At 40.4% G+C, this 25,999-nt stretch overlaps 2 protein-coding genes across 3 annotated transcripts in view; one reads left to right on the top strand and one right to left on the bottom strand.

Moving 5' to 3' along the window:
- LOC129718666 (uncharacterized) overlaps positions 1-15,351 on the top strand; it is a 36,465-nt gene extending 21,114 nt beyond the window's left edge. Inside the window, exons 2-5 of one of the 2 annotated variants that reach the window (XM_055669663.1) lie at positions 1,597-1,765; positions 1,828-2,035; positions 14,287-14,406; positions 14,758-15,351. In XM_055669663.1, coding sequence (XP_055525638.1) covers positions 1,597-1,765; positions 1,828-2,035; positions 14,287-14,406; positions 14,758-14,915 — 655 coding nt within the window. In that variant the 3' untranslated portion in view covers positions 14,916-15,351. The remainder of the gene's footprint in view (positions 1-1,596; positions 1,766-1,827; positions 2,036-14,286; positions 14,407-14,757) is intronic. The other variant, XM_055669664.1, reaches the window with a different exon arrangement.
- Positions 15,348-25,332, bottom strand: LOC129718667 (ER membrane protein complex subunit 8/9 homolog). The gene is made up of 2 exons (XM_055669666.1): positions 24,856-25,332; positions 15,348-15,782 (listed from the first exon to the last, which is right to left on the bottom strand). The coding sequence occupies exons 1-2, from the start codon at positions 25,192-25,194 to the stop codon at positions 15,525-15,527; spliced, it is 597 nt and encodes a 198-aa protein (XP_055525641.1). The 5' UTR covers positions 25,195-25,332; the 3' UTR covers positions 15,348-15,524.
- Between the last annotated feature and the right edge of the window lie 667 nt (positions 25,333-25,999).

The following is a 25,999-nucleotide window of genomic DNA, read 5'->3' as shown; positions in this document are numbered from 1 at the left end:
AGATGAATAATTGAGCAGTGATTCAAGTCTTGAGATGGATATGGAAGCGTTGTGAAAAATGGTTTGTTTTACAAAATTCAGAATAAATGTAGCTTATTTTACTAAATAAACAATGCTAAACGATTCCATAATAATACGTAAGCATATTTAGCTTATTTGTTCAATGATTTCGTTAAAATTTGGTGTTTAATCCGTGCATTCTTCGTGAATATCGGCTAAATGAGATGAATAATGGAGCAGTTCCCCTATGTCCATCAATGAAATCCTCAGTTTTTTTTTTGTTTCGTTCAAAAGAGAGTAAAAGTTTTATAAAACCTTGTAATGTCACTTTTCACATGAAAACCTTAATATCATTGACAGAAAAAATTGAATTTAAATTAGCAACGACTAGTGAGGTGTTCGTTAATGCGATTTATTTAGACATTCCTCGCGGTGAACCTGCACAGGGTGGTTCGAAATGGTCGACGTACTAACAATATGTAAATTAAAAAGAAGTTGATTGAAAACATATACATTTTCGTAGTAAACAGCCATCGTCTGATACTACATCAAATTAATTTATATTTCACTAAGAATCGTTGAGGGTTCTCAACGTGTGTGCTTGTACCTCCCTGTTTTAAATCCTGACCACGCCTATATACTGAATACCTGTTATCCTCCACTAAACGATAACAGCACCGGTAATGTCATTAGGAATTCGCACAGCATATTAAATTCGGATGAAGATGCAAATATTCATAATTGATTAAACATGAGCGACTAGATAATATTCGAACCGGAACCATCGCGTGCTTCTTCTCGCGAAAATGCTCTTCAAGTCAATGATTAAAATATCAGTGATATCATTGTTTTCGATTTCTGCTATATCATAGAAACAACTATCGAAGAGCATCCACTGTTACATCAATTGTTTCATCTAGAGCTGGTTTTTTCAAGCTGCCATCGTCACTTTTCCAGTTTTATCCAGTTCCAGTTGCGTTCTATTAGATAATACCTGCTTTCTATTTGAATACAGTATACGCAGTAATTCCACCCGCCAATTTGTCAATTACTGCCTTTTCAACAGTTCCTCATTAATCACGGCGCTCGTTAATAGTTTTTTGTTTCTGCAAATTATCTCTTCACTTATCTATCTATAACTATCGATTAATTGACTCTCATCGTTGATCATTTAATTTTGCGTATTTTCATCACATACTGAATCGGAAGTATAGACGCTCGAGTTTTCGGTGGCTTGTAAGTCCACTTCAAAACATGTTGAGCAGTCAGGCAGAAACGGACAAACAGCCGCACGCTTGTATAATTGGATCGATTCGTAACGGCATCAGAGACATTGGATCTGGTGTCGTAATGAAAGAAACATTGAACGGCAATTTGACGCACGCGCCATAACAGATCATTAAACAATTATCACCTCCGATCGTCAACTACCATAAAGAGTATGAAGTGTCTAAGTTGTTATGCATGAATAGCCTAACTGCGACGCATTGAAACTATAATCACCTCTTAAGCCTAGATTATTTTTTATTGTTATATCTTTTTAACTCAGTTAATCGATGCTTACAAAAACGATTCTCCTCGATTGCTTTTTCACAGATCATGTCTAGCGGTAATACTGTGCCTCATCGCCCTGGCCACATTGGCCCACTCACAGGACGAACAGTCAAAGAATCGAAACAGCCTGCTACTGCGGAGGGGTAGCGCGGGACGGCCAAATCCACTTGCCAAGTCTACCACAACCACGCAACAGCCGGAATATGCCGATGTAGGCACCTAACCGGTTTGCCTACCCCCCTCGTTTCTAACGTTTCTCGTTATTCTCCTCAGGACGAGTACGTGGACGAAGATGGCGAGCGGCCGGAAGGTGACGATGGCGAAGAACCAGCCGCTGGTGGTCGTCCCGCAGCAACAACAACCACAACGACAACCGAATCTCCGAAAAAAATTCGACCCACAATCCGTCCGTTCCGAAGCAATGAGGATCTGCTGACGGCTCTGAAAAAACGCCGTCAAGAGTCTAAAAATCACAAACCAGGTGAGTAGTAATACACGAGGACGAACGTAACAGCGACGGGGTGGAAAATTCCAAGAAACCTGCTACTCCTTGAGCAAGGACATCGATGAGATCGGTCGTTTACTGTCGTTTTTGATTGGCATTCAATGGAGGAAGTGAAAGTAGCTTGGCGCGAGTAGATTCTGATTCACCTTCACGTTACTAGCGAAACCAGATTCCACGAGTGTGCGGGTTTATTATTTTTTACCTCTCCGTCCTGGCATCGTTGTCACTCGACTACTATCAGTTCTGTACATACTTTAGTACACAAAAAAAACCGGCTCTCTCTGTCGTGTGTCAGTTTTTATATCATTTCATCTATTCAAGATACGACTCAATTAACAGTTGTCTTTCCCTGGCCAAACCCTTGATCAGATTTGGCTACAGTGACCCATACAGAACTTAGAGTTTAGTTTTTCTTTCAACGCCAAACTCGTTTCAACAAAACAGCGTTACACGAGAAGGCGTCATACCACTACTCAGTCGAAGGCCTTGATATCGAATTATTAAAATCATTTCTTATTGGACTGGACCGGACTAGACTAGGCAACGGGCGATTGGCCAGCTTCGCAATCTTGCTACTACGCTACTTTCAACCAATGCGGCAGGCAAGCTCGAAAAGTGGTAGTCTTTTGCCGCCCGCATGCCTACCTCCCGGCGGAGCTCGTTTCATTGCGGATGGCGAAATCTCGGCAACAGCAGCACGTCTGATCGCAAATATCGCTCTATCAGTTGCTCACCGTTACTTAGGAGTCAAATTCGATTTACACAACAGGGTACCAATACAAATAGTGGACTGTAGATATTATCGTGGTTACGTTCCACGTGAACGACCCTGATACAAACGTGACTAGTTTGCGATTTCGGGTTCACGCGGCACCGCAAAACTCATTAGAGGTCAGCGTCATTTACTGTCAGCTGAACTCAACCAGGCTGAATGGTGACCATTTCTTGTCATTGTATATCAAGTGCTAATTTTCTGGTTCAGGTTTTCGTAACATGTGCTTTTCGATCCAGGAGATAAGCTATAATGACATTTCATCACACATGATTGTTTGACCCTAGTGAAGCAAAACTATTGTTTACGAAAAATAAAATCATTCACTGCCCTTTTCCAAAGAAATGTTGAACAGTAGAGTTGGGAGCTTAGCACTTTGATTTAAGTCGTCCAATTTCACACGGGTCCGGAATTACCCCCGCTATTCAGACGACACAATACTGTTAACTGAATCGAACGCTGCCTTGAAGCCAATTACAACACATGACGAATCTGCCACTTGACTATAGTTTGTTGGGGATCATCCTTCACTCGCTACGTGTGGTTTCTGCAATCTGCAAACCTTTCACCGGGATTGAAACCGGATCTCTGAGAAGTGAAGTTATACGTTAGCCAGTTGGCATTAAAAGACAATGTTATTGCGCTAGAATTTGTCCGTCGTTAAATATTCTACTTGGACGTTGATTTCGATGTATAACCGGGAAAACCCCTCGATTTTCTGCGAATTCACTTTTGAAGTAGAATACGTCTTACTTTGAAAGGGTGCCATTCCACATTTTTTCATAGTAAAGAGGTAAAAATTCATAGCCAATTTGATTATAGTTCAACCAATCGCGTGGCCGCAATGATGCAATCGAAGCACTTCCCTAGTACAGCCGACACTAAAGTATACAAACGATTCGACTTTGTGAGCGACTTGTTGCTTGTACGCTCGAGTGCACAACGGCACGCCCACCGGAAGTATAAGCGTCATTCCTCACATATAAAAGCTAGCATACAACAATTGATTCATCATTGTACATCCGATCACTATGGCAAAAGGATTGTTCACTGAAAGCCGGGTCGACCAACAGCAAGCAGACTTACCGCAGCGCGGCAGGCGACGATTTTATGTTTGTATGGATTTTGCTGCAACAAACGCACATTTCATCAAATTTATTCAATTAAAGAAGTTATTAATTTTCCTGCAACTCGCGAGAACGTTGCTAATATTGACAAACACTGTGAAACCTCGCTTTCCTTCTTAGTGTTTATTTTTCAACAGCAGACGGCGAAAGCAACGATTGAAAATGTTTTAATTTCTCTTCCTTTTGTTCGTATTTATCTTAATACTGTCTTTATATTGTGACACATCAATGGCATTTTAAACTTATTTATCAAACGATTTTGCAGAATTGTGTAGCTGCTCCAATTTAACTGTTTAATTTGTTTTACACTAAACTTTACTTACTTACTTTTACTTTTTTGGCTAACGGACCGTTCACCGGTCCAGGGCCGAACGAATTAGAGATGTCCAGCTTCTTCTGTCTTGGGCAGCCGCTCTCCAGTCTCCCCGTACACCAGCAGATCGTGCATCTTCTTCCACCGCGCACATCCACCGCGTGCGAGGCCTACCACGGAGTCGACGGCCTCTTCCTGGTTCTCTACTGAAGATAGTTTTGGCGGCTCTCTCGTCAGGCATCCTGGCTACGTGTCCAGCCCACTGAAGCCTGCCCCGCTGTATTACCTTCACTATATCAGCATGTTTGTATACCTGGTACAACTCGTGATTCATGCGTCTGCGCCACACTCCACCTTCCAATTTACCGCCAAGTATCAATCGCAGAACTTTACGCTCAAAAACTCCGAGCACTCGTCGATCAGCTTCCTTCAACGTCCATGCTTCATGTCCGTTAAGGGCCACCGGGAATATCAGCGTCCTATACAGCGCTAGTTTTGTGCGAGTTTGCAAACTACGGGACCTTAGCTGGCTACGCAGTCCGTAGAAAGCTCTGTTCGCAGCTGCAACTCGTCGTTTCACTTCACGGCTCATATCGTTGTCACATGTCACAAGCGTACCAAGATAAACGAATTCGTCAACCACTGCCAGCTACCATGAACTTCGTTTTGGCAGAGTTAATGACAAGTCCCAATCTCGCTGCTTCTCTCTTAAAAGGTACGAAAGCCTCCTCCACGGCCTTACGGTTGATACCGATGATATCGACGTCGTCCGCAAAACCAATAAGCATGTGAGATCTCGTAATGATCGTACCGTTTCTTTCGAAATTTTGCTCTTCGTACTGTACTCTCAAGAGCGAGGTTAAACAGTAGGTGGGAGAGCGCATCCCCCTGCTTCAGTCCATCCAATGTTACGAACGCGGCTGATGTCTCGCCAGCTATCCGCACGCACGATTTGGATCCCTCCAGTGTCATACGACTCAGCTTTATAAGTTTCGTAGGGAAACCGTGTTCCAGCATGATCTGCCACAGCTCATTTCTTTTCACTGAGTCGTATGTCGCCCTGAAGTCCACGAACAGATGGTGAGTCGATAAGTTGTACTCCCGGAGCTTATCGAGGATCTGTCGCAGGGTGAAAATTTGATCCGTCGTGGAACGCCCTTGTCGAAAACCAGCCTGGTATTCGCCAACAAAGGATTCCGTTAGCGGTCTCAATCTGAAGAACAGGATACGGGAGAGCACTTTATATGCGGAGTTGAGCAACGTTATCCCTCGATAGTTGCCACAATCCAATCGATGGCTCTTCTTATAGATAGGGCATATGAGGCCTTCCAACCAGTCGTTCGGCATTTGTTCGTCCGCCCAGATTTTTAGTATTATCTGGTGGATCGCAAGGTACAGCCGCTCGCTTCCCGCTTTTAGAAGTTCGGCTGGCATACCGTCCTTCCCAGTGGCCTTTCCGTTTTTCAGCTCACTAATCGCCTTTTTCCCCTCCTCCTGTGTCGGTGGCTCCACAGCTTGTTCGTCACTCATAATCGTCATCCTGTTCCTGTTCTGCTCATCCGGTTCCTCACCGTTCAATAGCGCCTGAAAATGCTCCTTCCACCTGGCTGCAACCGTCGGTTTATCAGTAAGCAGGTTGCCGTCCTTGTCATTTCACATGACCGGCACAGGGAAATTCCTGCTTCTGACTCTGTTGACAGTTCTATAGAATCTCCGCACGTCGTTTTCAGCATAGCTGCCCTCTGCGCTGGCGAGCACCTGCTCCTCGTACTCGCGCTTCTTCCGACGGTGAGTTCTATTTTCGGCAGCTCTTGCCACCCTGTACCTCTCTCTGTTCTGACGCGTAGCCGCAGTGAGCATGCGGCTCCTGGCACGGTTCTTCTCATCTGTCGCTCTCTGGCACTCAGCATCGAACCAGCCGTTAGGCTGTCTTCCACGCGTCGTACCTACCACCTCTCTCGCAGTCGTTCCGATGGCGCCGTGAATACTGCTCCACAGCCCATTTATGTCTTCTACTCCTTCCTCCTGCTGTTCTGCGATCCGTTGATCCAGCTCTCTGGCGTATTCTGCTGCCACGCCATCAGCTTTCAACCGATGAATGTTCAAACGCGTCGTCCTCTCTGTGAGAGATTTCTGCACGTTCGACAACCGTGCGCGGATCTTACAAACGACGAGATAATGGTCAGAGTCAATGTTTGGTCCCCGAAAAGACCTAACATCAGTAACATCCGAAAAGTGCATACCGTCAATCAGTACGTGATCGATCTGGGAGCAGGCTTCTCCATTTGGATACCTCCAGGTGTGTTTCCGAATATTCAAACGTGGAAAATAGGAGCCACATATGGCCATTCCTCTGGCCGCGGCAAAGTTTATCAGCCTCAGGCCGTTTTCATTGGTTGACGAGTGGAGGCTATGCCTTCCAATGACCGTACGGAAGAATTCCTCCCTCCCAACCTGTGCGTTTGCGTCTCCGATGACGACTTTCTAAACTTTACTAAAAGACTAAATAACAACAACAAACAAAGTCGCTAATTAAAATTTGATCGCATTCAGTGTAAAATAATTCTAGCGTCACTTTTCAATCGCTTGAAATAAATGTAGAATTATATTTCAAAATTTACAAAGCAAGAAAATTCCGTGTTGCTTCATGAACGTGTGTTGGCCTTGAGAAATCCAACAGTAATTTGTATTTGGCAGAAGAAAAAAGACATTTCACTGTGAGCTAAGGTAAAGGGTGATTTTTTAAGAATTTGGTTTTTCTTTAACAAAAAAAACGCATAAAAATTACAAAACTGTATAAAATCTTTATTTGAGCCGATAAATTGGTTTACGCCATTTACTTTTTAAAGATAATTTCATTCAAATGTTGGCCGCGGCTACGTTTTAAATGGTCCATACGAATCCAATCCAATTATGGGTCACTTTTCGAGCATTTCGGCTGGTATCTCGCGAATAACGCGTGTAATGTTGTCTTCCAAGGCTGGAATTGTTGTTGGCTTATCCGCATATATAAGCGTATCACTTACTTCAATAGTGATACTGCCAGTAATATGAAGTGCGGAATACAGAAAACACCTGGACAATATCACAATAGATCTAATCCACACAGAAAAAAAGGTCAGCAGAAATTTCTCGATATTCAAGCATCACCTTTATCAAAATCCGATAACACAGTTACCTAGGCCCCTCGCTTGTATTGCGGAACGCATTAAGCTATAGGATACATTGTCGAACGCTCCTTTAATATCAAGGAAAGTAACCAACGCAATTTCTTTAGCTTAAAGCGGTTTCTTGATTTCATTAACTAGCAATTGTAGCGCCGTTATAGTAGATTCACCCGAAAGGTAAGTAAATTGATTTTGCTTGATGAGAATTCATTATGCTTCTTGACTTAACCCGAATCGCAGACAGACGTTCAAGCTTAGTTTAAAACTTGTGTAAAGTTTTTAGTGGTAGCAAAGCCTAACCAGATTTCGCTACCAGTTACGCCAGCCTTGTAAAGCTGCATAAAAAAAATTGTAGCAATAAGGTCACCATGCGGCGCCAGTGTACAAGTGATTTAAAACACATTTCGCTTCAAAATTTACAGAGAATATTCTAATTATGTTGTACCATATGGCATCGTTTGACACATTGAACATTTCTGGACTTCGAATGAAATTCAATGACATTTCCATCATTTGGCAACACTTCAATGAACACCAATAGATGTCGCTTGACAGAGAAAATCACATCAAGTTAGTTTAGTTTAATAAGGTTGATCCGGATTAATAAAGTCGTCCAAATTTTTTCCATTGACTTCGAGAGAACAGATGGAAAATTGATAGCTTTAAAGGTTTCAGGAGCCGTTTAGTCTTTTTTTCCGCATTGGAAATAATGACAGCTTGAACCTTCATCCAAACTTTTGGTATGCAGTAGGGTGCCTACCAAAATGGTCATTTTGAGAAACCCTATACAAAATGTTCACCTGCCCAAAAAACACCCTGTACAAAATTTCAGCTCCATCGGATCTAATGGATGCTGGAGTGATGCTGGGTATAATAAATCTTTTGAAATGTTCAAACGAACTCAATACCCATTCAACCCTGAATGGCGTAAAACTTTCACAAGCTTAAAGATAGACATTAGTTGACCATAATCGTCTTGATTCATCTAAATCCCATGCTTCACCCAGGGAAATGAGTCTTATCATTACTTCCAATGTTTTATAGAAATCGACAATGAAACTGCCAATTTCTTTTTTAGGGCAGCCGAGACTATTTGAATGATCGTTCGAAAGAACTTTATGCATTCTTGCAGCTAATGGAGTGTTTGTGTTGTTGATTTCGTCTTAACCCTCCCCGCACGTCTTATCAAAATAAACAGGGGCATTTTAGGGGAGCAAGGCTTGAAAAATTAAAGTTTAATTTTTTTTTCCGTGTTGGGTATTTTATCACTGCGACCAATTTTTTGATCTTTTGTGACATATGCCCTTTTTAATTTTGCTAAGTCAGGATAACGTACCACTATTGGAAGTGGCCGTCATGATATGACCAATAGCATTAGTCCAGTCTGGTATTACACTTCGCATGAAGCGAATAACCGTACTGGGAGTTGTTCCGAGTCTTCTTTTTCCATGCCACATAAGCGACACGTATCATCTTGAAGTTTTTTCATAAGCTTCAAGTGATAACGGCTCGGACAATGCCCTGTTGTTAGTATATGTGCTTAGATCTTTTTTTGGAAGCTCCAGTATTTTGCGAGTCATAGGACCGTTCGGTGTTATAAACCTCTTTGACTGTCTACCAATGGAAGTATTTGTCCAGTTGGACTCCACCTTCGAAATTTCCCATGCTTTCAGCTTAATTTTAAGTGAAGAAGCGGATAAGCCACAGAAAGGTTCTGGTCTTATGTACTGATGAGACGATCCAAGTCTTGCAAGTTCATCGGCTTTTTCGTTCCCATCGATTCCACAGTGACCAGGAACCCAGTATAAATTTACTTGATTATTGCAACCCAGTGTTTGAAGTGATTGAGAACACTCCCAAACAAGTTTTGATGTGCATGTTGCAGACTTCAGAGCATTAAAAGCTGCTTGACTGTCGGACATGTTTTATAATCGATCATATGTAAAATACATAAATTAATGCACTCGCTTTTGCCAGTCATTTTCAATCAATGCATTCTCCTAAACTTTCAAAAAGTAGCTGCATATATGCATCGTCTGGTTCATCTGAGTTCAGCAACGAATCCTTTTTTTTTATAGGGAGGGGAGTTTGTAATGATTTATTTATGTACTAAAATATCTATTCAGAATTAGTATTGTGTGTTCTGCCACAAATGGTGACATTTCAACACTATTATATATATATATATATATATATATATATATATATATATATATATATATATATATATATATATATATATATATATATATATATATATATATATATATATATATATGTGTGTGTACGCTTCTTAGTATTATTGAATGTTATTAGCTTTCGCAGTTAAGATAATGTAACTGTAGGAAAATTATTAAACCTACTTGTCAAGAAAAAAAAAAGGAACAAAGGAAATAAAACGAAACTTAAAATAAACTTAAAACTATTTTACTGACTATAAAGTGAACTAATCGTTGCAATTGAGGAATGCAACGATTTTTGTCCGAATTTGTTGATAATTTGGCTTGACATATTTTCTAATGTTTCTACATTAGTGAGCCTATGTAGCTCGTTCGTGCTAAACCAGGGAGAACGCTTCAAAATCATTTTCAAAAGTTTATTCTGAATCCTTTGAAGTGTCTTCTTCCTGGTTGCACAACAACTTGTCCAGATGGGTACTGCATATAACATTGCTGGCCTAAAAATTTGTTTGTAAATTAACAGTTTATTCTTGAGACAAAGCCTAGAATTCCTGTTGATAAGAGGATATAAACATTTGATGTACTTATTGCACTTTGACTGAATATTTTCAATGTGCTCCTTGAAAGTAAGATTCTTATCATAAATTAGCCCTAAGTATTTAACTTGATCAGACCAATTTAAGACCACACCGTTCATCGTAATAACGTGGTTATGGGTGGGTTTGAGAAATGAAACTCTTGGCTTATGAGGAAAAATAATTAACTGTGTTTTAGAGGCATTAGGGGAAATCTTCCATTTCTGCAAGTATGAAGAAAGAATATCTAAACTTTTTTGAAGCCGACTGCATATAACACGAAGGCTTTTTCCTTTTGCGGAAATGCTTGTATCGTCACAAAACAGAGATTTCTCACAACCTGGTGGTAAATCAGGAAGATCAGAAGTAAAAATTTTATATAAGATTGGGCCCAAGATACTCCCCTGAGGCACACCAGCTCTAACAGGCAATCTATTAGATTTACCATTTAGATAGTTAACCTGGAGAGTGCGGTCAGTTAAATAACTTTGGATCATTTTTGTAAGGTAAAGCGGAAAACTGAAATTTGACATTTTAGCTATTGAACCTCTATGCCAAACACTGTCGAATGCCTTTTCTATGTCAAGAAGAGCAGCTCCAGTCGAATAGCCTTCAGATTTATTAGTTCGAATCATATTTGTTACTCTAAGTAACTGATGAGTAGTGGAATGCCCATGGCGAAAACCAAACTGCTCATTTGCAAAAATTGAGTTCTCATTAATATGTGTTATCATTCTATTAAGAATTATTCTTTCAAAAAGTTTGCTAATAGAGGAAAGAAAACTAATTGGTCGATAACTTGATGCTTCAGCTGGATTCTTTTCGGGTTTTAAAATTGGAGTGACTTTGGCATTTTTCCATTTCGTAGGAAAATGTGCTAGTGCAAAGCATCTGTTAAAAATTTTTACCAAGAAATTTAAGGAGTTTTCGGGAAGTCTTTTGATGAGGATATAGAAAATCCCATCATCTCCTGGTGCTTTCATGTTTTTGAATTTTTTGAAAATAGTTCGCACCTCATTCAAGTTTGTCTCCAATACCTCTTCGGAAAGAAATTCTTGGTTGGTGATCTGAACATACTTTTGGTTTACTTCATTTTCAATAGGACTTACTACGTTCAAATTGGAGTTATGAACACTCTCAAACTGCTGAGTAAGTTTTTGAGATTTTTGTTCATTCGTTAGAAAAATGCAATCACCATCTTTAAGGACTGGAATGAGCTTCGAGGGTTTCTTAAGAACCTTCGAAAGCTTCCAGAAAGGTTTTGAATAAGGTTTTAGTTGTTCAGCTTCTCTCATGAAATTCTCATTTCGCAAGAGAGTGAATCTATGTTTAATTTCCTTTTGTAATTCTTGAAAAATAATTTTCAAAGCAGGATCACGAAATCTTTGGTATTGACGTCTCCGTATGTTCTTCAAACGTATAAGAAGTTGAAGTTCACTGTCAATAATTGGTGCATTAAATTTCACTCTTGCCTTAGGAACTGATAAATTCCGGGCATTGAGTATAAAGCTAGCAACGAATCCTTTGGTGCAGCATTTTCACTGGTTTCTCCTATAACCTTCTCCACTATTTTCTCGTCTGTATACACGATACTCGTCACTCGAACGATTGTTAACGGAATGATCTCATCCCACGCAGCTCACAAACAAAATTAGCAAAACTTAAATTTAAATAACAAAATATTGCACATTCTTACCCAAATCAAACCATCATCCGACACCAACTCATCACTTCCATCGGAGTGTTTCATGCAGTTATCGAGCAACAACACCGTCTTTGGTTCTATGGCAAATTTCACGGAAAACTCTCTTACGGCCGATACAAACTCCATATAGAACCCGTACGGAACAAACAAAATAATGCAAAACTCTGCCTGACGTAACGTCTTTGTTTTTGAAGATCTATCAGCAACATTTCCTGCTTCACTCGCAGTATTTCCGGTGTAACAATAATGCCTTCTTGACGTTACTGAAAGATCCATATAAATTTAAGATTTCTCCATCAAAGGAAAATACTGCTCCTTGATGGTTTGCCGTTTTCTACACCATTTTCCCTCTAACCTTCCTTGGCTTGACCCGTATTTCCTTCCTGTTTTGTGCACATCGTGATACAGAAGTCGTTCTAACGCCGTACATCCTGGCGAGTTATTCCTGCGTTCCTTCTCCGTATTTGAATTCATCAATAATTCGCACCTTTTCCTCCAAAGTAAATGTCTTCTGCTATTCTTGACCTGTTATTGGTTTTGGCCTATCAAAAGCTTGGAGATCTCTTTTATTAGAATCCGGGACCATGTGAGACAAATTAGCACAATTGCTAATATAACTGAACAACATACCTAAATTCATGAAATCACTCGTGGAGTTAGTTTTCATTCATTCTGAGTTTATCTGATGAGTTGCCTGAAATAGCCATTTCGGAACAGATTCCCGATCTTGAACATGGTCCCAGAGATCCGGGCTCACAGGTACCATATAGGGACTGACGGCTTTTTAGGTCCCGTATACTAATCCAATGTTTTGTATAATTATTCATGCAGAATGCATTACATTCGTCTCCAGCGGTCTTTTCAGGGTTTTCCCTGGCCAGTTCTATGTGAGGTCCATTGGCACCATAGGCAGCGGATTTGAAACGACTGCTTCCAGCGGTCTTCCCTTGCTGCTTGTTCCTTGCGTCTAAAGATTTTTTTTGGATTTCACTAGATTCCATGGCTGCATCATCTGGGACTTTGGTGGAATTAACCTGTTATCTAGAAACTGAACTTCTTTTCTTCTAGCTTACACAAACAAAGAATCATCAACTGTGAAAGCGAATTCAACAACATCCTTCACGCATCAGTTAATAGATTCTCTCGCTGGCATTCAATTATAAAAAAGATCGTTTTATTGGCATGCTTGACACTCCTCGTCCACTACCACCAGATCGTCTCCTTCCCATAAAGCTAGAGTTGACAATTTTTCTTGACCCAAATAGCTGTGTCCTTGTCCTATTACAAATTTGAGCTTGAACTGCTCTCACAGTTGTTGAACAACCTTCTCACTGATTAGTTTTTAATTCAACTGCAAAATAGTTAACAGTAAAATATTTGGAAACTGAGTTGCCTAAAAAATGAATTCTTCCATACATTAGAGCTCACAATGGACTGGTAAAGTATTGACAAGTTATTACTACAGCGGAGAAATACTACAGTGGTATCAAGATCAAGAACAAAATGGCCGTTCAGATTAACCAACAATGTCTAAAATATGATATTGTTTTTGCTGTTTTTTCCTTCCAAGTGCAATATATGACTTTCATTCAAAGTTAGATCCGTTTTTCGCGTCCAGATTATCAATGACTCAAGTTTTATTGACTCTAGTCACTGGATTACCATAACAAACAGCCAGTCACCCATGTGACTGCTGGCTTAGGTAGTTGTGAATATAAAGTATGAACGCCAAAATGAACCTAACCCAACAAACTTCGGGTTAGATATCAATTTTTCGAACACAATGTAGTAGCTGCAATATTGCTTGTGCTATCCAACACCCCATAAAAGGACTTGATATTGACATTTTACTAACGTGTTTTATTTTGTCGAATTTGTTGCGCCAATTTGGATCGGAAAGCACCCAAGCTTCGATACTGGCTGACCTAGATGCAGCGACGGGTACCGTAGAGTTTCTGTTCAAAAGTGCAGCGACCTTTGCTCTTCGCTTGGGCGAAATTTCAACACCGTACAACGATCATCGGCCAACATCCACTACAACTCGGTGGATTGGAAACCACTTTACTCCTTCTTGCTTCCACCCTACTGCGTGCATTTGGCACTCTGCATACCGACGGCAACACTCTGTGCGGAACCGGTTTCAGTAGGCTTGTACAATTTTAAATTTCGCGCTTGCCTGTAGCCGTTGAGTGAACTCACCACAAATCTCGACTGGGATTGTTTTACTTTTCATTCAAGCTTGTTTTATCTTTTCTCACTTGGAAAAGTGTATGAATCTTTTCGAAAATAAACTTTTTAACGATAGTTTCACTGCTCTCTCAAAGTCCTTTTTAACGTTAACATTTTCTGACCGTAGTTTTGATTTCTTTCCATTTTCTCTTCACCCAGCACCACCAAAGGAAAGGGTATATGACGATGAAGACGTTCCGGCTCCCGCCCCAGCTAAATCTGCCAAGGCGCCAGCAATCGGTAAAATTGCAGATAATGTTGTTTTTGCTTTAACGAAACGTAATTTAAACCATTAATCTTCTTCTTTCTATTTTTATTTCTCTTTCCCTATGTTCTGCGTATGACTTATGCCTGTTTTCTATTGTGTCGACTGTCGATCACTTTTCCACTTTACTGTACGCTCACTTTGTCCAATATTCTGTTTTATTTTCTTCGAGTTTCCTAAAAAAATACACATTTAGTATTTATACACAATTGTTAAATTCATTTTTTTTTTTCTAACAATTGTTAAAAAAAATAGAAACTTGCAAATCATTAGCTACTTCTAGTCTTTTGTTTTCTTTTTTTTATTTTGTTCATCTCCACAATCAACGAAAAAATCTAACACCTATCTTCGTTCGATCCTTCCAGCCGTAACGAAGGGACGTCGATTCGGAGCGGCACGAAAGGAAGCGGAACAGCACGCAGCACCATCGGAGCAGAGCGAGGAAACCAACGGCGGTGATAACAACGCAGCGAAATCTCTGACCAGTCGTCTCGGACGGTCGCGGTTCGCACTGAAGCAATAGGTCGCAGCTTCAACACTGTTCTATTCTCCTTTCTAGTTTTTTTTCTCGATTTTCCAACCCCTGAATAAAAAAAATACCTGTACTGTTCAACTATCGTTACATCCATTTGTTTTCCTACTCGTCTCAAAATCAGTTGAGTGCATTTGATTACTCGCCGTTTTTTAAAAGGTTGAGAATGATTTTTTTAGGTTGAACGTTAGAAAATAATCAAATACGACTACGGTGCAGAGTCACCGAAATATTCAATAAATCAATAGTTTTTTCATAATTTAATGGATTCTCTTCAAAGTAAAGTCTCTTTTTTGACAACGTGTAAAATAAACGAATCACAATGAAGAGGTGAAAATAAAATTGAAATAATAAAGAAAAATAGTTTTTCAATGAACCTGAAAATCTCTCCAAAACTAGATCAGAAAGTTCGAAAAATATGTATTGACTGATTCAACGTCAATAAAGGAATTGTGAATCCTTTGGTATTTGTGATACGAAGCGATTATTACAGAGGTGATAAATTATAAAATACAATAAACCTTACAGAGTGATCCGAATGCGCGCACTCTCGAATTGCACTGCCACACATAACCTTTCGTCCCACGATCGGACCAATTTTCAATACATCGATAATATTTGCGGCAAATCCCGATTCAAATGCTCGTTGTTCCAGTCGTTTTCCGTGTTATCGAGATAGTTGTCGAAGTCGTTCAGCTCCTTCATGGCACCGCGCTGCAGCAGACCGGATACCGCGTCGAACGTGTTTTTGGCGTCCTCGACGGTGCATCGTGGTACCTTGTTCCAACGGGATTCCCGATGTTGCCAGACCCGCACCGCTGGGTAGCACATGTTGATCGAAACGGCGCGGTTATCGATCTGTGGAGAATGGACAGTAATTCAGTTTTTCTTTTATTCAATAAAAGACAATATGGATGCTTCTTAAAAGATGGTACTCGATAATGATTGCAGTCGATGTTGTTATTGTTTTTATTTATTTATAATATGAATTCACGCCCCTGAGATTAAGGCCCCTATAACAGAAGACTAGGCGAGCCCGTGATCACCGACGACACTTGGCTGGTGACAACTGAGTGACAGCCGACCCGCCATCTGCAAGACTAAAATTGGTCAGACGAGTAACTCGCCGCTTGCATATGGTTGATTAGTCATGAGTTTAAAGTTTACTATTTGAGGTGAAAAATTTATTCTCTCCGCTGGGAATGGGTTAACTCATCAGTACACACTAGTAAATGCTACGAAGGCCTAACGTAACCGTACGAGTCAGCAGTTAGTCACTCAAAAACGACTGACTGTAATAACTGACTGTAATGCAGTTTAAAAAAAACCCTGAAAAAAAGTACTCGTTATATACTGCCGCTATTCGCATAATAGTCCTATGTAAAAGTTGCAAGTTCTGTGTAAATTTTGCAAAAATGTGTCCATTTTGGCATGTTTTTCAAGAATAGCCATTAAAAAAATTTGTTTTGATTCCCACAATCTCGATTTCAATGGCTACTCTTGTAGAGCATGCTAAAATGGACCCATTTCCGCAAAAAAAAAACAAGAAAACATAAGACTTTTACATAGGACTGTTATGCGAATAGCGGCAGTATAGCATCTAGTAGTTTTTTGGTCTTGGTCATTACAATCCTGTGGACGTTACCCAACGGATTCGTATTGGCCCGCGCGCATAGCTTATCAAAACAAGACCTTTCGCCGATCTTAAAACTCGAATGTTGCACGACGCATTACCCGGAGCTCCGTCTTGCACGGAGACACGCTCTGACCCCTCTGGTTTGTATAGCGACTTCTCCGTTTTGAAGTTCCTCGCCTCCACCAACAACGTTGGGATCATCAGCCCCATGGTTATGACAGTCATCGCATTGTACGTGCATTTATACGTGATAGTTACATCGCACAAGATGCTGCGAATGTTGCTTATACGCACAAAAGTGGAGGCGATATGCGTGCATTTCCAAAATATCAAAACACTTTTACGATGCAAAAAGTTCATATATGCGACTTTAACTGTTAAAGCTTGTTTACTTATCCGAGTTGTTTCATTATTTAATGCGACTTCACAACTTCATATTCGCGATTTGAAACGAAACTATAAGCGATATTTGAATACACACTACGGGTTCTTTTATTACTCAATGCGACTCCATAAGTTAACATTAGCGAATTAATTCAGATATCTATGCGATGTTCGCCATGTATTCCTACGTGTCAGTTTATTAGAACATGCGACCAAAACTATTTCTTTAAATAAAAAAAAAACAGCGAACAGTAGCAATTATTATATATTATTTATCCCTTGCTATTCATATTACAAGAAATAGTAAATTACAAATGAAAGTCTTTAATTTCTAACATTCATTTCCTGTGGGCACACGCTGTAATATTTTAGTATCCATCCGGACTCGAACCTGGAACTCTTAGATTGTCAAGCAGCATTCATTCCACTCTTCCGTGGTCTAAATTACCACGAGACATCGTAAAGAATGTATCTAATTAGATTTCGTATTGCGAGTTAGTTTGTAGATTTATGCGGGAATATTCGTTGTTTATATTTCGGTTGAACTGTCATGGCCGCTCGATGAGCTGAGTCAATTGTTCAAACAAAATTAAGTGATTTTGTCGTTTTCAACAACAATTGAAGGTAGGTTTGCAACAAAGATATGAAGTGAAGTAGTGCATAATAGATTCGAGTTGTTCGCAGATGTTTTCCGTGGTTCATGTTTTTGAAAAGAAGCAACTCCGTGTAGCGACTACATTGATATGTAAAACGAAGTAGTAATGCGAATGGTTTTCGATATTCACGCATAGTCGTCAATATGTAAATTAACTTCGAGTTTGCATTGAAGAAGTTAATTGGTGTTCCAATCCGGAGTTATCACCTTTTTATCGCGAGAATTCCACAAAACAACGTTATATGTGATGAAATTGGTCATATAAGGTAATGTACCTTGTGCGATGTAAGCTGTGCAAACATTGGCGACATCTAGTTATCATAAATTCAGTCGTTTACGGTGTTACAAAACGAAGCCGTCTGCGACTAATTTCATATGCAATACGATGTGTTGCATGAGACTTTTGATATTCACGTATAATCATCACTTTGTGAAATCAATAAGAGTTTGAAGAGACATGATATGAGTTTAATTGAATTGCTATGCGAGTATCTTACACACACACTTAAATTTTTTTGTCGGGTCTCGGTAATTTTTGCCGAGAACGGCACCACTGAGTGCTCGGTTAGAAAAAAAAATGACAGCTGTCACATTTTTTCGAAAATCTCGGTTCAACCTAACTGAAGCTTCGGGCCAAAATATTAACGAGCCGAAATATCAGTTAGGTGCACCGAGATTCACGAAAAAATGTGACAGCTGTCATTATTTTTTTAACCGAGCACTCAGTGGTGCCGTTCTCGGCAAATAATTTCCGAGACCCGGCAAAAAATTTTAAGTGTGCAAATCGCAAGAAGTTCGCAAAACAACACAATATGCGATGAAACACTTGCGTTACTCATACAGCTATACGATGGTGATGTACCATATAACTTTTTACAAGGTAATCCATGCAATCTTATGCGATTTTCAATTGTCTCGGAGTTGTCTGGGCTTGTTATCATGAATATAGTCATTGAGAGTGTTGCAAAATTATGCCTTTTGCGACTAAATTTATATGCAATACGATGTGATATGGGGGACTTTTGCTTTATACGTATAATCATCACTTTGTGGAATTACTACGATTTTGAACAGGCACGATATGACTTTATCTGTATTGCTATGCGAGAATGTTACACTCATCGCAAGAAGTTCTCAAAACAACTCCATATGCGATGAAACACATACGTTGTAGAAATGGTCGGGTTTCGGGTTTTCAAACACGAAACCCGAACCCGACGGATATGGGTCGGGTTCGGGTTTGTAAATTTTTTAAAGTGTCGGGTTCGGGTCGGGTTCGGGTTTGAAAATTTTTGAAGGTGTCGAGTACGAGTCGGGTTCGGGTTTGGTGGGAAAAAAATTTTCGGGTTCGGGTTTGCAAAAGATCGGGTTTAGGTCTGAAAACCCGAAACCCGACTATATCAAATAAGCATTCTTGTAAGATGATGATGTCTAATTTCATGCAACTGCAAAAACACTAGCATTTCAATACCATTCGAGGCCCAAAGCTTCAGGGCAGCCTCAAATTGGTACGAAAAATCTACCTCTCAAAAAAAATTTCGGGTTCGGGTTTCACAGTTTCGGGTTCGGGTTTCACAAAAATAAAATTTTCGGGTTCGGGTCGGGTTCGAGTTTGATCGAAAAGAAAAAGTTTCTGGTTCGGGTTTCAACCGAAAAAAACATTCGGCTACGGGTCGGGTACGGGTTTGAAAAATGCCAAACCCGACCATCTCTAATACGTTGTTCATACAACTATACGATATTGATGCACCATAGAACTTTATACGAGGTAATCCGTGCAATCTTATGCGGCTTCTGGTTCTCTGGGAGGTCGACATCTGTACGAGCCATTCGATAGACCAGCGGGGTGGAGCGTAGCAACTGCTGTAGAACACTCCGTTTACCTTGACAAACGCTTATGCTTCATTTGAAGTTGACACAACCTGCTAAGCCGGAAATCTGCTCGTCGACTGTATGGCCCCCATACTGAACCTATCCTCGACGCCCGTGGCTTAGCAGTCGGAACATGCCACGCACTTCAAGACTCTCTGCAGTGTTTCGCTTCATGGCCTGCACCACCACAACGCCTGCATAATTGGCTCCTGTCGAGTCTTTTACAGGCTCAGGACTTATGCCCTCCCTCCTTAAGTAAACGTCCGGTTACTGGAATATGCCCAGGGGTCATACTGACCAGCCAACCTTAAGTTTGGCAATTTTCATGGCCAATTGCGCATCTGTCGAAGCTAGTTAAAAAATGACCACCTGGTTCCGCGCTGGACGTTTCCAGAGGCGGATGGACTCAGTGGCCACTTCCACTCGGCACTTGCGTGAGGGCTTGTGTAACGTCGCACTCCTCGGTGATTTCGTTCGGGTTTTCAAGCTGGACCTCTAAGGTGAGTGCTCGAACGTGCCCTTCTTTCCCTAGAACCTGCTCAGCTTTCCCGGGAATTGCCTTTTCCACTTAGCGACCTACCCCGTACAGCAAATCGCTGCAAACAAGAAGGTGTCTGTCTGCACCTCTTGATGTGCAATCGCTCTCCTGGCCCTGACCTCCTTCTCGGCCGCCTCCATTTAAGCTCCTCTTGCTCTTTTCTGGTCTCATCAATGGTATTCCGAAGCAGGAGGAAGCTCTGCTCCAGTCACCGGCGATGTTCCGTCTGGTCACCAAAAACTCGATTTGAGGGAGGCATCACATGCAATTTCTAGTCTGTAAGTTAATCTAGAAGTTAAATTTTATAGCTGGTTTGTTTGTCAACTATTGTTAAGACGGCGGTTAGATATTGTCTCGAAGAGCCAGAATATATCAAAGTTTTTGACAGCTTGCGGAACACGGCATTTATAATTGTTTCCACCAGCAAACTAATGGTGGCATCAAAGTAACCGCGTGTGCCGTTACAAGTGAGCCTCTTAACCAACAAGTTCTAATTTAATAAAGACCCTAGAAATAGTCATCTAGTCTTCTCATTATTCCGGATATAACTCGGATGTAACAATTTGGCGATGAGAATTAAAGAATACACCTACATTTCCTTGGAATCTGAAAAATCGAAAGAATGGCACCACTTGCGAAAAACGAAACCTCAAGCGGTGCTGAGAATCAAAACATTCAACAAAACGCTCGTTTATAGCTATGACGGAACGTTTCAAAAAACAAAGAGTACCGGTCCGGCCGTCGAGCAGCCCGAATTCGTTATCGAATCGTTATAGTCCAACATCCGTGAGTTTTGTTACAACCACAAGCATGGCTGTGTGTTTGACCGATGGTTTCAGAAATATGAAGACCTTCGCCTGAAGGACGACGCGAAGCTGGACGATGCAGCTGAAGTCCGTCTCCTACTACGAAGCCTCAGTGTAATCGTGCACAAGTACGTCAATTTCGTTTTGCCGATGCATCTCCGAGATTTTCCTTCCGAGGATACCGTGAAACGCACTGAGGAGGACTACGTAACGTGTGCAGCGGCATTCAACAAACGATGTGAGGATTTCGAGTTGAACCGTATCACAGCTGATCACCTAAGGAAGCTAATGTCCGGACCAGACTGCTGGCCAAGCTAGAATCCGAAGGAGAAGGCGATTGCAAATTGGAACCACTCATCAACGAATGTCAACGTGTGCAGATTCTGAAACATGACACCGCCCTGGTAGAACAGAAATCGTCGACAACTGCATCAGTAGGGTGTCCCAATATTGCACAAGTCTGGGGCTCACCCTCCAGATGATAGAAAATGGTGTTACGAACAAACTTTTGTTCGGCGGCAGCTCTAGAAAATGATGTTTTCTCAAGGCCCCGATGACTTTTTTGAAAAAATCGGTTTTTCATATGTTAAATCCAAAAAACATGTCCAGTTATTCAATTTTCCATGAAACCTAATCCTTTTATATTTTTTACAGGTTCCTTAGGGTCCAAACTGTAAAGGAAAAATTCGTTTCGGATTGATTATCGTCAATTTATTTTCCTAAAAAAAATTCTATCGTTTGGAAAAGAGATTTTTCAAGTATACTTTGACATTCAATCAATAAAAGTGGGTATTAAACCTAATGCTCTCACCCACTGAATACCATTAAAAGTTGGGAAATTTTATGGGGAAGAACATTGCCAAAGACTATATGGCCCTAAAATAACTTGATTTTGAGTTATTCGTGATTTACTGTGGCATAATAAGTTACATTTTGATGTTTTCCAATACTAAAATGTTCATTTGCCGTATCATATAGTATTATAATTTCAACTAAATCTCCTGTTACTCAAAGGGCTCGTTCTGCAGGGTAACTGTTAAGCTTTAACATTTCGATTTGGCATCAAAGTAATAATTTCTTTCTATCCAGGCTTGGGATCTTCCTGAATAAAAAAAAACTTCATATCAAGCCGCAGTCTAACGAAAAAACTTTAGTGACTTCTCTGTGAGTCCACTAAGTTTTTTACAGACGAAAATTTTTCCACTCATGAATTTTCGTTTTCACTGCTCACCATTTTCAAGTTTTGTACTACCCTCCTCTTCGAGTCATCATTAACATTTTTATCGAAAAATACTAGGCTTACATTGACCTCCGGAAGATACCACAAGTGCAGTCTGCATACCCGGCACCGTATCGAAGTCACCGGAGATTGCGGGTTCGAGTCCCATCTGAATAAGATTTTTTTTCTAATTTTAAGTCGCACTTTCTGTCCTTGTCCTTTTTCGCATCCTCGTTAAATTACATCCATTTCCTCCCCTTTAGTAAACTTGATAATATTTATTCAATTTTTTTTACTCGACCTTGATTATTGTAGGAAAACATTAAAATTCAACTTTTTATTTCACAGTAAATCACGAATAACTTAAAATCAAGTTATTTGAGAGCCATGTAGTCTTTGGCAATTTTTTTTTTCCTGTATGGACTTCCTCACTGCGACCAGAATCGTTGATCTATTGTGAGATATGCCCGGGTGTCTGCTGTATCCCGCACTTCTATTTTTTTAGCAATATCGCTATTGAGAAGTGGCATGCGTATTATTATTTTTGATCAGTGCTTGTGTGTAATGTACTTCCCCTCGTTTTACACGCTTACTGTACTTCTATACCGAGCCTCCTTCCTCCTACCAAATATCGCCCATTATAATTCCCTGGAGAAGTTTTGTCGTGCGTCCTTCTGGCCAGTTTTATTGATAAGAGGGATTTATTTTTGTTAAGAGGAAGTCACGCAAAGGTATTATAGAATTCAGCGTAAAGGAAGGGTAAGTGGTGGGGAGCCTGAGAATAAACTCATACTTAAAGTCCTTTTTGATATCGAATGGCCTGATTCTACTAAGATTCGAACCCACGACCATCCGCTTGACAAAGCAGACTCTGTAACCTTGCGGCTACGAGGCTCCCCGCAGTCTTTGGCAATGTTCTTCCCCATAAAATTTCCCAACTTTTAGTGGTATTCAGTTGGTGAGAGCATTAGGTTTAATACCCACTTTTATTGATTGAATGTCAAAGTATACTTGAAAAATCTCTTTTCCAAACGATAGATTTTTTTTTAGAAAAATAAATTGACGATAATCAATCCGAAACGAATTTTTCCTTTACAGTTTGGACCCTAAGGAACCTGTAAAAAATATAAAAGGATTAGGTTTCATGGAAAATTGAATAACTGGACATGTTTTTTGGATTTAACATAAGAAAAACCGATTTTTTCAAAAAAGTCATCGGGGCCTGTTGAAAACATCATTTTCCAGAGCTGCCGCCGAACAAAAGTTTGTTCGTAACACCATTTTCTATCATCTGGAGGGTGAGCCCCAGACTTGTGCAATTTTGGGACACCCTACTGCATCAGTCTGTGCAATCTATGCAGAAGAAGCAAGTATCAAATCCAACTGTTTCACTGGAAGTACGGTGGCATGCACTACGTTCGTCGATGTTCTTTTGCGAACCACGCCTGCAAATCATGCAACAAGGTTTAGCACAAGGAAGGGTAATGCAAATAACAATAGTCGAAATAGTAAATGGTGTTTTTGCTGTAAATCAGGTGAACAGTGACCACCAAAAATTCCTGAAACGGCGGAGTGAATAATCGGCTGCCATCCGTCATTTCAAGAACCATTAATCAAGCAAAACGGCGTTCGGGCGGAGTCATTAAAAAAAGGCGCCTGTTCTGTAACCACACAACCAAATCTCAGTTTTTCGGTTTCGACTGGATTGAACTTTTCAAGCTGTGGTTGCGGATGACATCTTCACCTAGCTCAGTTTTCCACCCTCATAGACTTGTCGGCGTACCTTCAAGTTAAAGTAGATGACAAGTAGAAGCAGCTGTTAACAATCAAGACCCATCGAGAACTTTACCGCTGTAACGGATTGACACCAGGTGTAAAGTCTGCCCCTGGAGCTTTCCAACAGCTGATGAAGGTTCCTGGATGACATTATGGTATACAGCAAACCGAACTGAAACATCATCGACGACTTATGGCATGTCACCAGATTTCGTTGCTTTCTGGGTGCTGTTGATTTTCAAAAAAAGTTCGTTCGGCCAATGCATAAGCTTCGATATCCACTAGATGTACTCTTGAAGAGGGATGTCCACTTGGATTGGTCCCCAATATGCCAACAGTCGTTTGAAACAATCAAGCAAATGCTACAATCTGACTTGCTGCTCACACACTATGACACTATGACGCTCACACACTATGAAGATTGCCAAGACTCTACTAGTATTCCTTCAGACGTACTGTTAAACACCAAGCCGAACACTACAAATGAAGATCGCCAGTAGAGCTGATGCTGGGTCGAAAGATGCGGACAATCCTCAGTCTACTTCAACCATCGCAAATCAGCCAGCAACCGTGAATCAGAAACAAAATAGGCAATTCAACAAAAAACATGGAACAGTTCCCCGTTCGTTTCAAGCTGGAGACAAAGTCTGGCCTAAGCCAGCAGGAGAAATTATCAAAGTATAATAACGTGAACTACGTGGTGCAGGAAGTTCTGCATAAAAGGTGCAGACTGATTCGATCGCATGCAAACCAGCTCTAGCTCCGGGAAGCAGATGACAATCCGCCCGAATCGACGAGTCAGCTGAGCATTCTAGTGTACATGCTCGGAATTCATCCTGTACCAGCAGCAACCATACTTGAAACAACAGAACGACCACCTGTTCTTCCGGACGTTCCAAAAGATTCAAAGGAAGCACGTAGTACCAATTTTGTAATGATGATTGAATCAAAAGTTATTATTCTGTAGGTACTCGATCTGTGTATAGAACTTCAAGAATATACGATATCGATATTCAATCTGAAAATACAGAAACTTTGTACTTACCACCGCAAACAAAGCTCCGTTGGTATTTTCCGCAATCTTGTCCGCAATCCGGCCTCCCGGTGCCTTCTCCAGGCTGTTATCGTAGAAATTCTCCGCCGCAGCATAGTAACCAACAATCTGCAACCGCTGCTGAGCCGCCTTCGCCTCCACCTGAATCAGGGCAATCTCGGCCATCGGTATCACGTGCAGACACTGGTGGAACAGTGGAACCGCGTCGACAACCTTCTGTTCGGATCCCTTCTCGCCTAGCAGCAATCCATTGACAGCCAGATGCGGATACTTGGCGGCATGCAGCATCATCTTGCAGTAAGCACGAGCGGAGAAATTCACTTCGGACATGGTGATAGCTGGTTAGTAAAGCTAAAACCGCAAAAATATCACTGTTTAAAGCTGAAAATGCTCCGCAACTTTGCAGGAATGTTTTTTTTTTTTTTTTTTGAAAATAATTGATATCCCAATTTGACGTTTCATTCTGCATGCTCGTAGCTTGACGCTGCTATACCGACTTTGTTTAGTACAGGGAGAACGATTTCTTTCACTGCTCACTTATCTTACTACGCTATAGTGTGGCTCATTTGAATGTTTACCTTACTGAGGCAAGGAGCATTATATTTCCTGAAAATACTTCTTTTTAAATTTACAATAGAAAATGTTATTGATTAAACAGAACTTTTATTGGCAGTAAGAAAATATAGGGCCGTTTCTCAAAAAAAAAATATGGTTGCTGAGCTCAACGATAAAATCCTTAATAACTAATCGCTAAATTACGAAAAGAGACGATGTTGCTTAGAAATTATTTATTCAAAATAGTAATAACAAATCAAATTGGTTTATATTCATAAGCAATTTCAAAGATAAACACATGTCTCAAGCACTGGGTAATCATTTATGAGGTAATCGTCATCAGTTTTACAGTAGAAAAATGTTACGCATTGGTAATATATTCGAAAAACGTATATTTTTCCCAAAATATTTCTTACTCCCTTAGTTAACTAAGAATTAGTGTTTCGACGGCTGTTCCGCTTATTTAAAAATCTATATCGTTTATTTAAAAAAAATTTGCAGCTTTTAAGGGTTATATACCTTTTTAGTTTTCAAAAAATCGATTTTTTTTATTGCCATTTCTTAAAGTACAACATCTTGA

Source organism: Wyeomyia smithii, chromosome 1 (genome assembly GCF_029784165.1).
Source record: "Wyeomyia smithii strain HCP4-BCI-WySm-NY-G18 chromosome 1, ASM2978416v1, whole genome shotgun sequence".
NCBI classification, from domain to species: Eukaryota; Metazoa; Arthropoda; class Insecta; order Diptera; family Culicidae; genus Wyeomyia; species Wyeomyia smithii.
The sequence above is the reverse complement of the archived record's forward strand: the minus strand, read 5'-3'. Positions and strand labels throughout refer to the sequence as shown.

Excerpts from the sequence above, each read along its gene's own strand:
- LOC129718667 (XM_055669666.1), bottom strand. The coding sequence starts at position 25,194 with ATGTCCGAAGTGAATTTCTCCGCTCGTGCTTACTGCAAGATGATGCTG. Across the intron at positions 15,783-24,855 it reads ACGGAGCTTTGTTTGCGGTG|ATCGATAACCGCGCCGTTTC; the intron begins GTAAGTACAAAG and ends CATTCTCCACAG.